This window comes from Sturnus vulgaris, chromosome 17 (assembly GCF_052056855.1).
Source record: "Sturnus vulgaris isolate bStuVul1 chromosome 17, bStuVul1.hap1, whole genome shotgun sequence".
NCBI lineage: Eukaryota > Metazoa > Chordata > Aves > Passeriformes > Sturnidae > Sturnus > Sturnus vulgaris.
This window is the reverse complement of record NC_142259.1, coordinates 955,941-968,650: the sequence shown is the minus strand read 5'-3', so window position 1 is coordinate 968,650 and position 12,710 is coordinate 955,941. Positions and strand designations below refer to the sequence as shown.

The 12,710-nt window shown below is 46.7% G+C and overlaps 1 protein-coding gene across 1 annotated transcript in view; it reads right to left on the bottom strand.

Annotated features, from left to right (window-relative positions):
* LOC106859169 (rho GTPase-activating protein 39-like) overlaps positions 1-12,152 on the bottom strand; it is a 55,522-nt gene extending 43,370 nt beyond the window's left edge. Inside the window, exon 1 of the mRNA XM_014886224.2 lies at positions 12,007-12,152. Within this exon, the coding sequence (XP_014741710.2) occupies positions 12,007-12,017 (11 nt within the window). The 5' untranslated portion in view covers positions 12,018-12,152. The remainder of the gene's footprint in view (positions 1-12,006) is intronic.
* Between the last annotated feature and the right edge of the window lie 558 nt (positions 12,153-12,710).

Here is a 12,710-nt window from a genome sequence, read left to right as displayed (position 1 = left end):
CCAGCAGGAGAAAGGACATTCTTCCCCTGTACTCAGCACTGGTGAGGCCACACCTTGAGTGCTGTGTCCAGTTCTGGGCCCCTCCGTTTAGGAAGGACCTTGAGACACTTGAGAGCATCCAGAGGAGGCAACAAGACTGGGGAGGGGCTTGGAACACAAACCCTGTGAGGAATGACTGAGGGAGCTGGGGTTGTTCATCCTGGAGAAAAGGAGACTCAGAGGTGACTTTATCACTCTCTACAACTTCCTGAAAGGTCATTGTAGTCGGGTGGGGGTTGGTCTCTTTCACCAACCAACAGAAGACAGCAATCGACAGAACCAGAGGACACAGTCTCAAGCTGCGCCAGGGGAGATACAGGTTGGATATTAGAAAGAAATTTTTTACAGAAAGAATAATAAAGTATTGGAATGCTTTGCCTGGGAAGGTGGTGGAGTCACCATCCTTGGATGTATTTTAAAAAAGACTGGATGCAGCACTTGATGCCACAGTTCAGTTGAGGTGTTTGGGTGTGGGTTGGACTTGATGATCTCAGAGGTCTCTTCCAATCTAGTTATACTGTGATACAAGATAGACAGGGACTTTTTACAAGAGCATGTAGTGACAGGACAAAGAGAATTAGTCCACTTCCTTGGTTTTGTGAGGTTCTTATGGATTTCCTCCCCTTCAAGTGAGCTATCATCTTGGCTTGCAAAGCAGGATGTAACCAAAAGTATGTATTCTATTACCATCTGTTAAAACCAGGTGAGGCAGTGTTCTTTATCTTTTCCTCAACCCATCCTTCCTCTAGGAGATATCTCCTGTTAATGGGCCACTGAGTCCCAGTGCATGACTGATAAAATTCTATCATCCTATTGTGAAATGCTCCACCCAGTGGGAGGAGCCAAACATTTCCTAACTAGATAAAATCTGAGATTTGGAACATCAGGGCAGCATTTTTTCACTGGATTCCAGAGGAAAACCAGACCCTTCTACATCATCACTAGAGCTTTGGAAGAAAACTGCACCTTCTCCAGGAGCACTGCTCCAACAGAACCACATCTGTCACTGCAGGAGGATGCAGCCACCATTTAATGGGACTGCACCAACACCCTGACAGGGTGTCAGGTTGTGTGCTGACTCTGTGCTGTCAGTGGTTTAGTTCTTTTTTCTTTTCTATTATTGTACTTTTATTTTAATTTTTCCTAGTAAAGAACTGTTATTCCTATTCCCAAAAATTTACCTGAGAGCTCCTTAATTTCCATGTAATAATTTGTAGAGAGGGGGTTTACATTACCCATTTCAAAAGAGGCTCTTGCCTTTCTTAACAAACACCGGTCTTCCAAACCCAAGACAGCTATTAAACCCACTGAAGGAAATGAAGACCCTCTGCAAACCTGGGAATGTCACTACACCACTCCATACCTGAGGTTACCCAAAAAGTGCGAAACACTCCCAGCACCAGTTTTTTGGGCCTTGCTTTTGACTCCCCCAGGCTGAAAAATGACCAATAAGCCCTCCTTACCCTTTGAAGTCTATACTTTCACCAGCTCTCAGCCCATAACATGATCCTTCCTCCAGGCCCATGGCAACTTTCTCTTAAAAGCCTTTGGCAGACAAACTTGCCATAGGCTGTCTGAAAACACAGATATGTGAAGCCTGCTCCCAGCATGCTCATCCACCTCCAGCAGATCCATGAGGCAGAGGCAGGGCTTGCCCTTACAATGCCCCTGCTAACTGCTCCAAACACCTGTGCTTGGCCATGCTTTCAGTGAACTTGTTCTTCATTGCAGAGACTCAGGCACAGAGGTCAGACCCAATGGTCCAGGGAACTCTGAATACTCTTCACAGCCCTTCCCTTGCAGCACACCTGGACAAATACTGAGCCACTTCCCCGATTTCCTCAAGATTCTCAACTTTTAAAAATGTCATTGCATTTGCCACCACCAATTTATGTGATACAAAGGGCACTTTAGCAGCAGGATACACATGAAAGTATTTCAGTAATGTCAGATTTAAGATCCTTTGGCACTCTTGAGTAAATGCTATCTGTTCCTTAGTTTCTTATCAGTTCTATTCGCTCTAAAGCTATTTCTACTCATGTTCAATGCGAGACAACTTCTCAGATAGCTCTTCTGTAGCAAGCTTGTAGTTGGCAAAAGCTCCTCCACAGGAGTAAAGGTAGCCAAAAATTGTTTAAATTTTTTTGCAATAGCTTTATCTTCTGTGCTTCTCACAATTTGATCTCTTCTACTGCCAGTTTCCAAAAGGCTCCTGATGCATTTGAAAGTTAATCATATTTGGCATATTCACTCCTCAAAGGTCTTAATTTGGCCCATCTTATTTTGATTTTACACGCAATCTGCTGAAATATATAGGTTTTTTGGTCTTCTTGCTTGGATACAGCTTCCCCTCATTGGTAAACCTCATTCTACTGTCCTTCTTTCCCCTGCACATTTCCTTTCTTTTGTGTCTTCCTTTAAAAGGTCAAACAAAAAAGTCTGATCTATTCTTGGTGGAGGTATCCATTCCTTCTGAGCTGGTAATGTCATCACTAAATAATTTCCATGCCACCTCTGCTTCTATCAGCTCCTCTTTAGCCAAGGAACAGATCTCAGGGCTTTTACAAGATAGCAGACAGTCCCTTTTTCTCAGACTCAGAAGTAAACACCAGCTCTGGGGCCAGGCAGACAAGTCTCATTTATTTTATTTTTATGCTCCACATTATTATGACTATTCAGCACATATGTACTGAGTTTTCACAGGTAGCTGCATATTCACAGTTTCCAGATGCCCAAAACTAGATGTTTTTCAAGCAACAAACAGAAAGCTCCTCCTGAGGCATCCACCAGGTGAGACATAGAGGGGTCAAGGCTTCTCCTTCCTGGGAGGAATACAGAATGACTTCAAAGGGCAGCCAAGATTCCAGGAGAGCAGCTCCCTGCAACAGCATTTCCCTTCCAAGAATCTGCCACAGCTTGGACCTTCTCCCTTGTTTATTTTCAGCACTACTGAGCACAGAGCTGTAGCCAAGGCTGAGGCCAGTAGGACCTTGGCAGGAGACCTGTGAGAGACAAGAGGCTGGGCCCAATGGCTAATAAATTGCGAAACAAGTTTAGTCAGCAACAGGTTTTAATCTAAAAAAATGAAAGCATCATGGATCAATTCTTGCCTGAAGCACAGTAAGAATGAGGATTGCATATCCCAGCTGTTCATTCCTTTTCTCATCTTCTCTCACAGCTTAGCAGATGTGAAGTTAAAAGATGAAGCCTGACACTGTCCTGCATCTTGAGCAGCATGGAGAGCTCTGCTACATCAGAGCTTCACCCAAGAAGGGGCTGGCTGAAGGCCTCCTGTAGCAGCACCCAGTTTTCACAGCCAGCCACCCCCATACCGCTTTCTGTCCCTGGGCCTACATACTCCCTGTCCTAATGGCAGGCTGTGCTTCCCAGAGTACCAATGGAGAGTCCAAGCTCTAGCACAGATATCTCTCACTGCTAAAGCTCTTTATGCTACCATTCACGTTTGCCTTTCCCAGGGCAAACAGCCACACCATTCAGGAAGGTTTACAGCTATAGGCAAAGCAGTACAAGTTCCTATCATAAGAAACAGACCCACAAAGGTAATTTTTGGGGAATAATTCATGTAAAGTCCCTCAAATCTCTGCAGTCCATAAAATCCCTGGGTTTAAACCAGGTCCAGCTGGAATTTGAAGGGAAAGAAAGCTGCACTGCTGGCAGTTCCATGACAAATTGGTCTGTTCTCTAACCACCTGCATGCTCTTGCTTGAAGAAATGGCTACTGTTGTGAGCAGCAGAGGCTTGAGCAAGGCAACAGGAATTAACTCATGTGCGCTCCTCTGCTTGCACCAAGGGCCCCCCACCTGCAGTTCCTTTCTGCTTTGGAGTTGGTGCCACATGCCCTGGCAAGACCAGGATAACGGTGCTGTATGGGCCAGCTGGATTGGCTATTTTATTTCTCATCCAAAGTACAAGATGTATGTTGTATCAGGAAACACTCTAAAATAGAAAACTTAGCTCCTCCCCAGTGAGACTCCACAGCAGCTCAAAATCAACGCCTTTCGAGCTCAGCTCACCGCTCGAGCCATCGAAGCCAGGCAGGGATGGGCACAACTACTGGAAGATATTAATTTTTGCATTTTGAGCTGAACTCTGTGTAGTTTCACTAAACTATTTGGTGATCACCATGCTGTTCACTCTTTCCCACCTGAAGTCTTTGCTTCCTGCTCCAGGGAGAGCGGGGTGGACAAAGGTGAAACTCCCCTGTAGCCCTGCAGCAACTGCAACTTCACCCAGCACTAGGTTACCAATAAGCTTTTCCCCAGGCACAGACAGCTCTCACAGCTTGGCAGCAGCATTGCTTATCTAAAGAGAAAATAGTGAGTGATTTCATCCCTCCAAGGCCAAATAAAGTTTAAGTACAAGTGCTCAGCTGTTAGAGCAGTGGATGGGGAGGCTAATGGGGAGGTGCCATTGGATATTGAAAGGCCACCTTCCTAGGGAAGAGTTAGGGGGAGTCAGAGAGGCTGAAATCACTGACATGCTCCTCACTGCCAAACTCATACAGCCTTCCCTGTTTCAAGAACAAGATCAACCCAAAGAAGTGTCCTCACTGAAGGAAGCTCTGCCCACAGTATTTCTCGGCCAGCATCCCTCTTGTAGCAGGGTTTAGAATTCAAGGCCGAAGTCATTTCAACAGTATTACATTCAAAGTTGGGTCAACAGACCATGGGAGAGGGAACAGGACAATAACATCATGGCACAATGGCACACTAAAATCAGAGTGAATGATTCAGTGATGCGCTCTCCATGATCCCCTCCCCAGCATTCATCACATGAGGACAGTAGAGCTCCTCAAATCCCTCACAGAGATAACTCAGCCTGCTAACTAACAGCAGATGGTTTTCTCTTGCTTTAGTGAACTCAGCCACTCTGGTGGCAGGACTCAGAACTAGTAAAACAAAAAAAAAAAAAAAAAAAAAAAGAAGGTGGCAGTGCACAGCTTCACCTCCAGATCATCACTGTCTTTCTTATTTGTTATGCTTATCGCCATCTCAAAACAGACTTCTACTTTGGAAGTCTCCAGAATCTTAAACCTGTGTTTTAGACTAATTTCAAATTACAGCTTTAGTGAATTTCGCCTGGATTGTCATGCCACCACCAGACATTTCCTCAGCAGCTTTTAATCCCTTTGTACAAAAAAGAGCATATTTGCTTTTCATCGTTATTTTCAGAGATTTTAAAACTAATGAAAAATTAGAGTAATGAAAATTAGAGTAGATTACTTCAGAGGCAAGCTCCCTAAGGAGTTTCCAAGCCAAACTGCAGTTGTTCAGCCATTTGTCCTCTAACTCAGGACTGCAGATTAAAGCCCAAGGGCAGCACCAACCCAAGCACAAAGTTGCTCTCTAAGCCCCAATGCTACTTGCTTCATGCTCTTTTTACTGGGCTGATTAAATACAACTCAGCCATATCACAGCCAGACTACTCATTGTATCACAAGGGTATAAATTGCTAAGATAATATACCTCCACATTATGACGTGCTAAGCATCTGTCCTCAGGCCTACATTAAATGCTCCTCATGCCAGCTGCATTGCAGGCTCTGCACCTCAGCTCACACCCTTTCACCATCTCTCTTGGCTTCACTTCATGTTGATTGGTGATGATCAAGAATTCATAAAACACTTGGAGCTTCTCCTCTCACCCTAGCTTAGAGCAATACTCGGAAGGCCTAGTAAAAATATCCCAAACATAACTACTGGATCTAGAGAGCCAAGAAGAGCTAAACAATGTGGCTGATATATAGCTGGAGAGCTGTAGATACCAAAGGACTATCAAACAACTACAATGTACACAAGGAACCAGAAGAGGACGAAATACAGCACTTACCACTTGACAGCAAACTGACCATGTTGAAACGAACAGCTGAGCCTTGGGTTATTATTTAAACACCTACAGGGAAGATTCAGTGCCTAGGTTACAATGTGACCAACCGCTGTTTACTCCATGTCTGGAAACAACCCCACACTTGTTACTTCCCACATGGCACCAACAGCATACAGGAGAGAAGCCCAGGGCAGATAAGACCATGTGGCAGGGTACAGCTGTGCCAGCAAATGAGCAGGGAGGTGAGAAGCAGGTGCTGGACCAGGTGAGGTGGCTGGGACCAGTCGGCGGGTTGGGGTTCCAACAATATGTGAGTCACCCACCCCAGGCAGTGCAGAGGAACTTTTCCAGGCAAGACTACACAGCACTGCATTCCCTGGGCCTGTATTTAATTATTCAGCTCTTAAGTCTCCTGTAAGGTTTTCCTTGTGACTGAAAATATTTTACATCAATTCTTTCTTTTAACCTGAGTCCTGGCTGCTTGTACACAACACACTGCACTGCCTCAGAGTCAGAAAAACCCAAGACAGCTGAACTCCATATGGTTAAAGGGGATTTGCTGAGCTCAGTCTCAGCTCATCAGGCAGCATTGTGTAGGGATTTTCTTGGTATCACTAGTGATGGAGACAGTAAGCCTCTTTGTTTATTTTTTTCCCAGATGAATGACATAAGCAAAAGCAACAGAAAAAAACAGACCTAGAGAACAAAGAGGTTATCCCTGCTACAGTGCACCTGGCCCTGAGCCACAAGTCCACGATGACACAAAATCCCACTACACTGAGTCTTCTCTGCCTCTCTAACAGGTTTCCAGGCAAAAAGCAGCAACCTTGTTTGCCCAGGTAGGAAACAGCCCCATCTATCACAGCAAAGCGCCTTATGGCAGTGTCCCACAGCTGCCAAGTTACACACACAAGTGAACCCAGCACAGGTTTGTGTGGAGGACCCTTCCTGCCTGGCTTGTTTGGTTTTGGTAGATCATAAACCCTGCAGCTAAGAAAAAGGTTGGTTTAGAGAGGCGCAAGACTGCCCTGCTTCAAGTTGAGACAGGAACACACAGCAAGTCTGGTGCTTTCTGTTCACTTCATCCCATGTTGGAACACTTGCCACCGAGGAAGGCAAAGTGCAGTTAGAGCTTGGCTCAGGAAGCTGGGCACAAGCAGAATATAAGGTGGGTAAGAAAATACACTGTCCCTGTAGAACCAGACTTCTATTTGCCTCTGGTGATTGATGAAGAATTATCAGCAAATAATTTTATTAATACTTCTTTGTTTCAGAAGTTCTAGCACTCTGCAGCATAGAGCCTTTGCTGGAATTTCATACAAGACCTAAAGTACAAAGAGACAAAAGAGCCTGAAAAAAGAATAAACTCCGCATCTCCAGCACTTTGGTCTTTCAGTGTGTTTTTTTTTCAGGAAGAATTTTCTAAAGCTGATCTTGCCCAGCTCAAGTCCCTTCTTTCTGTCTGAAGCATGCAACAGGGAGAGGCCACGTCTCCTTGCTATGCCAACATTCACCTGGGAATCACAGAGTCCTTTCCCTCTCCCATGCTTCACTGCAAGCAAACAATCTGGATCTCCAGCACCCTCATTTTAAGTTTTCCAAATAATCTCTTGGCTGCATGAGTTGCATAACCAAAAAATGGCAGCTGACAATGCACAAAGAAAAAAGCTTGGGAGAGTAGCTGGAAGATAGTTGACACCCGCTACACTGGAATTTACTGGGCTACACTCAACTGGAAATAGAAAATACTTAATCCTTACAGCACTAACCTCAAACTCTTGGAACAGTAATTAGGATGAGAGATTATATGCCAAATAATGGTATTTCCATTATCCCATGAGACAAAGACCAAGTGCAAAAGAATTTTCTCTTGACCTACAGTGTCTCTTCCAGATGTATGAGCCAGACGGACCTCACAGCTGCTGCTTTAGTTAATGCCGTCCTGCCAGTCCAAGAACTGACTGCTTTAAGAAACTGTCCAAAGCAGAAGATTACTCTTCCTCATGAAAAGCATAAAACCCATCAAACAGACAGCTTGTTTCAATGGATACTCACGACTGAGCAAATAAAAAGCACAAGAAATTATTTGCTCGTAAAAGCTGTCTTTCCCACATGGGAACGCCCTTCCTTGGTGAAGGCAGATATTAACATCAAATATGTAAGTAATGACAGCAGAACTCAGAAACCTTCTATGAATCCAGCTAAATCCAAATCCCAGTGCCTGTTCCAGAATTTCTTTTTATTACAAATAAGAGACACTTCCTGAACTATTTGAATCTGCCTGGGGGACTTTTTATAGAAACATAAGCATATACACGTCACAACAAGGCACAAGTAATTGCACTACACTTGGGAAGGACTGATGGAGCTTAAATAGAACATTTCAATTTCTGACCTATCTATTTGCTGAAAGCTTGCAAGCATCTCTTCCTAATTGCATCATGCAGTGAGAAAGGCATTTGGGGAGTACAGCAGGAATGGAAACACCGGAAAACGAGACTATAGGAAGGAGGAAACTCTCCTTTCCTCTGAACTTCAGATTAGTTTCCATTAGAAGACTCTGATGTGTCTGAAGGCATTTCCCAAAGACCAGGCTTTACCTGCACAGTCAAACACTGGAAGGCTTGACTGTCCCTTAGGAGCTAGCTCCAGGCCATGCTGATGGAAGCAGTTTAATAAGGTTTTGGCAGTCACGGTAGACAGGACAACCACCCTGTCCTCTACAGCCCCTCTTCTGCTTCTGCCAGAAGAATTACTGGAGGAAAACAAGCTCCTGGCTTCACTGAAAGCCAGTCACCTCTAAATCATTTCATTCCAATGAAACTGCTCTGGTAAGCTTACCAGCTCAGCAGCATGTTTAAAGGAGTGGTGACAACAAGGAGCAAGCATACAACAGAGGTTAGGCTTGCTGATAATCTCCCCTACCTGCATTTCTTTCTACTGATTTTATGAAGCTAACAGAGACCTTTGCTATCCCAGTTCATTTACTGCCAAGTGAACTACCACAATCCAGCCCATCCAGGAAAAGGCTCATCCAGCAGACAAGAGTGGGATGATCTGCTTGAAGAGGGGCATGGGCTCGTCCTGCAGTTAAAGTTAGCTACAGAGAGGATGTTTATTCATAGCCTTATTTAAGCCAGCTAAGAAGAGGGTAAACCAGAACAGGACACATGGACGCAGTTCAGAGGATGTGGAGGGCTCTGCACTGCACAATAGTGAGAGGCTTGGATGCCCTGCCAAAACCAGAAGACCCCTCTGCTGCAAAGCCAAGGCTAAGTTCAGATACACAGAGCCCATCAGCAGCTCCAGGGCAGGCTGATGAAGTGTCAAAGTTTTCACTCATTCCTCAATTAAAGTTGCTAAAAAACGTGGAAACTGGTATTCATGCAAACACAAATTAAAGCCTGAATGAATCTGAATTAACTAAAACCAACAAACTACACTAAAATAACTCAAGAATATTTTCAATAACAAAACTAAGTGTCCTCATTGTAATTGCAACAAAACACATTAATCCCTTATATTTTGTATTAATCAAATTAAAATAGCCAGCCAGAAAAGCAGGTTTCCTGCTGAACAAGCACACTCAGTACCATTCCCAGTCCTTCCACCCAGCTAACATGACTTCAGCAATCTCAATATTTCTGGGTAGGCTGGAAGATCTCCCTCTGCACCCATCCTGAGGCTGTTTAATTCAAACAGCCAAAAACACGCTGCTAAAACAGCAGTTCCAAACTCAAAAACTTTCTTCTCCATAAGTAAAATGGCAACCAGGTAGCATCATTACTAAAGCATTTATACATCAGGAAATACAGATATGACATGTATGACTTCAAAAAACAGGGTTAATGAATATGAATATTAAACTGCACTGTCAGCAGAATAAAACAACCCATCCTTATGGGCCAAAAAGTCAGAATCCTACAGCTGTTTATGCTTTGTTACCTTTAATTAGAGAAGTAATTCCATTAAAGCTGATTCTGTGTATCTTAAAGTTCTTCCCACAGTCCCCCAACAATGCTAATAATTCTTCCTCCATGGCTCTAAGGGGAAAAAAAACCCCTTGTTTCCTGCTTTACAAAACTTCACCTGGTTGCTATCAGGTAGTTACCCCAAACCTGTGAAGGCAGCCTCAAAAAATGGCAAAATGGATTTTGAAAATGCCTCAAAGCTCAGACATCAATACAATGAAATCCACAAGATTTTCTTACCCCATAGACAGCTTACTACAGGACTCCCAAGCTCTCCTTTCATCCTTGCACCACACGTTACATTTTTCTAGAAATCAAGTAAGTCAGTTAAATCAGAAACATGTTTTTGTGTCCCTAAACAGGGCAGCACTCAGTGAGTCCAGTTCTGCATGGCATATTACGTGTGCATGTCTCTCATGAGGATTTCTGATGCAAATCCACTCAGGGTCAGGCTGAAAGCAGACTTCTGCATCACAAGGATGAGTATAAAATTCTCTGTTACAAAATGCATCAGACCTGTGGACTGACATCTTACTGTAGCTTATGTTCTGTCAGCTACGGCAAAGACATCTGTTTCACCTCGGCAAACCTGCTGTGAATACAGAAGGCATGTGAACTATCTGACCAAAATCCTGGCTTCTAAATTTGCATTACTATCGTCTGCTGTGATCTCACCATCCTTCCAAATAGCCTCCATCCAACTGATAGGAAGAGCTGTCTCATCAACCCAGCAAAAACCAAACTCAAAAGCACTAAAGAGACAGTCAGCAAAGGATACACAGGTAAAACACAGTGAAATCTAGCACAAGAAGCTCTGCACCAGCTAGTGGAACAATAGCCTCAAATCTACAAGATTTTGTCACGTTTTAGAGTTTACCCCAAAACGAGGAACCCACAATCTTGATCTCCAAGCACCTTTGGCTGTCACAAGCAGGGAAGCAGAAGCAGCTGTTCTGAGTTGCTGCTGCTGGCAAAATGAGAGAATGTTGCTGTACTCATCATTTTGCTCTGGCTGAATTCTGATATTCTAGGGCCACCCTCAGTGGGATTTGCTATCCCTTCCCAAGATGCTCCTTACAGACTAACTCAAACCCTGGTCTACTGCAGGAGACAGCAGAAGGAAAAAGAAATAAAACAACTTCAAGTGCAAGAGAAATAAAAAATTATTCCAAACACCTTGCATTGTCAATGAGGGACTGAGCAAAATGCCAGTGTAGCTCTCCCCCAGCCAACGAGAATGTGAGAAGCCAGATGAAGTCTGGTATCCCTGGAGAGAGTCGCACTGCAGGAATTGTATATCAGTAAAGTTTTTAATCTAGGATGAAAAAAACCACTGGCAAACCAGTGAAGACGGTGCCTCTGCACTTTCCTCCTGGCAGAATCAAACTTAATTTAACCATTTCTGGCCGACGATCCCAAGCGCAGAGAGACCATTTGGAGGAATTCTCCTTCAATGGGGTTATTCATTTGAGCCGTAAAATCCGCCTGCGTTTGTCGGAAGCCGGATGCAGCCTGGGAAACTGGCCTGGCTACCTGGCCCTCCATTTTCACTGTCAACAGGTGATCCTGGCTCCCTACCCACTTCCAGGAGAGGACAGAACCTTCTCCTGGTCACAGTACAACAGCCACGCCCGTATTTTCACCGTCATTCTGTAAGAGCACTTATTTTTTAAGCGAAAGAGAGCAATCTACAGGGGCACGCAGCCCAGTGCCAGCGAGCCGGGCTTGGAGCAAAACCACGGTGTGCTCCCGACGAGATGCCCGTCTTCGGAGCTGCCAGGGCACCGGATAGAAGGGGTGCCAGGGCCGGGCAGGAGGGAGGACTCCGATCCAGGGCCGGGCCGGCTACGCTCAGCCGAGCTCACGGCCGCCCGCCTTGCCTGAAGGCCGCAAACAGCACAGCCCCGGCGGAGCTAGAACGGTGCGAAAGACAGTTCCCCTCACAGACAGCCGGGTGAGGCGGGAGGCGGCCCGGGACCACCACCCTGCACGAGTCTGGCCGCTCGGCCCAGCCCGGCTGCATTTCACCTGCCGCGTCCACCCGAGCCGGGGATGGCTCCCGGCCTCGGCCCAGGCCCACTGCCCCGCCGAGCGGCAACGCCTCTCTTCCCTCTCCCACCGCTCAACAGGTGCGCGGCGGCCACACTCACCTCTCCGCCATGGCCGCTCTGCCCGCGAGCGGGGCAGGATGTGAAACCCGATCCCGGCCCCGCCCGGGGGCGGTGCAGCCCGACCCGGGACCCCCGGCCGCTCCCCGGGTCCCTCTGCCGGGGGCTGCTGCGCCGGGACGGGGCCGGGAGGGACGGGACGGGACGGGACGGGACGGGACGGGGCGGGGCGGGGCGGGGCGGGGCGGGGCCGGGCCGGGCCGGGCCGGGCCGGGACGGGGCGGGTGCGGACTGGTTTTGTCTGCACAGGCGAGGCTGGCAGTACTGGTGGAACCGCGGGTCGAGGGCAGCCCCTGGTGGCAGGTGCGGCCGCTCCGGAACCCGAACGAGTCCGCCGAGCTCTGGCGTCTCGGAGGTCGGGCCCTTGGAAACAAGGACAGTGGAAGCGGAGCCGGGACATCAGCTTTGGAGCCGCTGAAGCCTTATTTGAGCTACAGGTCTATGGCAAAAGTCAGCGGTCGTGACCCGTTTTGTGAGGAAAACCGTGGTCGGGCGGGTCACGTCCTGCCCTGGCCTCGGGGCCCCTTTGGCAACGCTGTTGCTGCGGGCCCAGGTGTGGCCTATGCTGGATCACAGCTGCCCCGCTGAACCATGTTCTCCCGACGCTGCCTCGCGCTGCCCTGGGCACACGGGGCTTTATTGGTTCTGCTCTGCCTTCTGGTACTCCCGACATCCTCCAAGAGCGT